The sequence below is a fragment of the Galeopterus variegatus genome, unplaced genomic scaffold (genome assembly GCF_000696425.1).
Source record: "Galeopterus variegatus unplaced genomic scaffold, G_variegatus-3.0.2 Scaffold348, whole genome shotgun sequence".
Classification (NCBI taxonomy): Eukaryota; Metazoa; Chordata; class Mammalia; order Dermoptera; family Cynocephalidae; genus Galeopterus; species Galeopterus variegatus.
Window position 1 is genome coordinate 36,334 of NW_007726459.1, and position 2,163 is coordinate 38,496.

The 2,163-nt window shown below is 59.4% G+C and overlaps 1 protein-coding gene across 1 annotated transcript in view; it reads right to left on the reverse strand.

Annotated features, from left to right (window-relative positions):
- Nucleotides 1-2,163, reverse strand: part of LOC103586523 (uncharacterized serine-rich protein C215.13-like) — a 131,413-nt gene that overhangs the window by 2,068 nt on the left and 127,182 nt on the right. Inside the window, exon 6 of the mRNA XM_008567819.1 lies at nucleotides 3-811. Coding sequence (XP_008566041.1) covers nucleotides 3-811 — 809 coding nt within the window. The remainder of the gene's footprint in view (nucleotides 1-2; nucleotides 812-2,163) is intronic.

Sequence of the window (2,163 nt, forward strand, 5' to 3'; positions counted from 1 at the left end):
CCGAGGAGGAGGCCGAGGAGGAGGCCGAGGAGGAGACTGAGGAGGAGGCCGAGGAGGAGGCCGAGGAGGAGACTGAGGAGGAGGCCGAGGAGGAGGCCGAGGAGGAGACTGAGGAGGAGGCCGAGGAGGAGGCCGAGGAGGAGACTGAGGAGGAGGCCGAGGAGGAGGCCGAGGAGGAGACTGAGGAGGAGGCCGAGGAGGAGGCCGAGGAGGAGACTGAGGAGGAGGCCGAGGAGGAGGCCGAGGAGGAGACTGAGGAGGAGGCCGAGGAGGAGGCCGAGGAGGAGACTGAGGAGGAGGCCGAGGAGGAGGCCGAGGAGGAGACTGAGGAGGAGGCCGAGGAGGAGGCCGAGGAGGAGACTGAGGAGGAGGCCGAGGAGGAGGCCGAGGAGGAGACTGAGGAGGAGGCCGAGGAGGAGGCCGAGGAGGAGACTGAGGAGGAGGCCGAGGAGGAGGCCGAGGAGGAGACTGAGGAGGAGGCCGAGGAGGAGGCCGAGGAGGAGACTGAGGAGGAGGCCGAGGAGGAGGCCGAGGAGGAGACTGAGGAGGAGGCCGAGGAGGAGGCCGAGGAGGAGGCCGGGGAGGAGGTCGAGGAGGAGACCGAGGAGGAGGTCGAGGAGGAGGCCCAGGAGGAGGCCGAGGAGGAGACCAAGGAGGAGGTCGAGGAGGAGGTCGAGGAGGAGATCGAGGAGGAGGCCGAGGAGGAGACCGAGGAGGAGACCGAGGAGGAGGCCGAAGGGGAGGCCGAGGGGGAGGCCGAGGAGGAGGCCGAGGAGGAGTCTGAGGAGGAATGGTGGTATATAAGCAGACCCTGGTTTTTTTATCAGCCTCCGTCCCGATCCTGTTCCTTTGGGGAGCGCTGCATGTGTTCCTGTTGTTCGTTCTGGTGGTGACCGGAGCTCCAGGCGCAGTGTCTCTCCTGCTTTCTGCAGCCCCAGGCAGACCCTGGCCATCCTCCTAGCTGCTGGGAAGGGGAGATAACACTGCAGAGTCCCTGGGGGCTTGTGCTGGGAGTGGAGATGGAGGTTTCATGGTTTCGTTGGCACCTGCTGAGCGGCTCCTCCTCCTAGAAGACAGGACAGAGAGCGGCCTCCTGGTGAGAAGAGAAACGCCTCAAGCAGGAAAGGGCGAGTTTACAGACTGGGCGAGGTCATAGTGTGCAGGCAAAGGCTCGCTGGCCCTGATTTGTGGGGGAGAAAAGCAGCCCTCACTCTGCACTAGTAACCCTCCTAGGTATGAATTAATCCAGAAATACTTGCTGCAGGGCCTGGCTCCCAGAAGAGGACACACGCGGTGAAGGATACAGAGAGTACCAGGTCCCTGTTCCAGGTCCCTGCCTCCCATACAACTGGCCCCATCTCCTTGAGGACGGGCCTGTGTGCTGCTCACCAGGCAGGGCCTGGCCCATGGAAGGTGCCAAGGAAAGGCTGACCAACTGGATGAATTAGACGGNATACAACTGGCCCCATCTCCTTGAGGACGGGCCTGTGTGCTGCTCACCGGGCAGGGCCTGGCCCATGGAAGGTGCCAAGGAAAGGCTGACCAACTGGATGAATTAGACGGGAAATGGTGCCAAGCTGGTAGCAACAACCACAAGCTCTTCGGCGTTCACATAAGTAAGACTCAGAACGGTGAGCGAGAACCTCCAGGTGGTTGCAGGTGGGGAGCTGCCAGAGAGATGCAATTTAAGCTGCATCTTGAAGGATCTGGATTGTTGGGAGCTGATGAGAGAGAGGGTGTGTCCGGCAGTGCAGGGTGGAGACCGAGCACAGCTGCGTTGGCATGAGGTCGACATGGTTCCAATGCTGGCTCAACTTTTAACAGCTGTGTGGTTTGGGTACGTCAACCTTCCTGAATTTCATTTCTCCATATGTAAGATGGGGAGAAATAGTACGTACCTCATAGAATTGTTGTAAGGATCACCTAAGATATCTCCCATAAAGCACTTATCACAGTGCCTGGCATACAGTAGATGCTCAGTAAATGGTGGCAGCTTTTACAAAGACATAAAACAGGAAAGCACAGCACGTTGGAGTGAGAGACAGCAAATTCTGTGTTGCTGGGGAAAAATGGAGTGTACGTAGGGAATAGAAGGCTTCATGTTTTTTTTTCTTTTTTCGTGTCCGGCAACGGATCGCAACCCTCAGTGTCGCCCCCGTACCG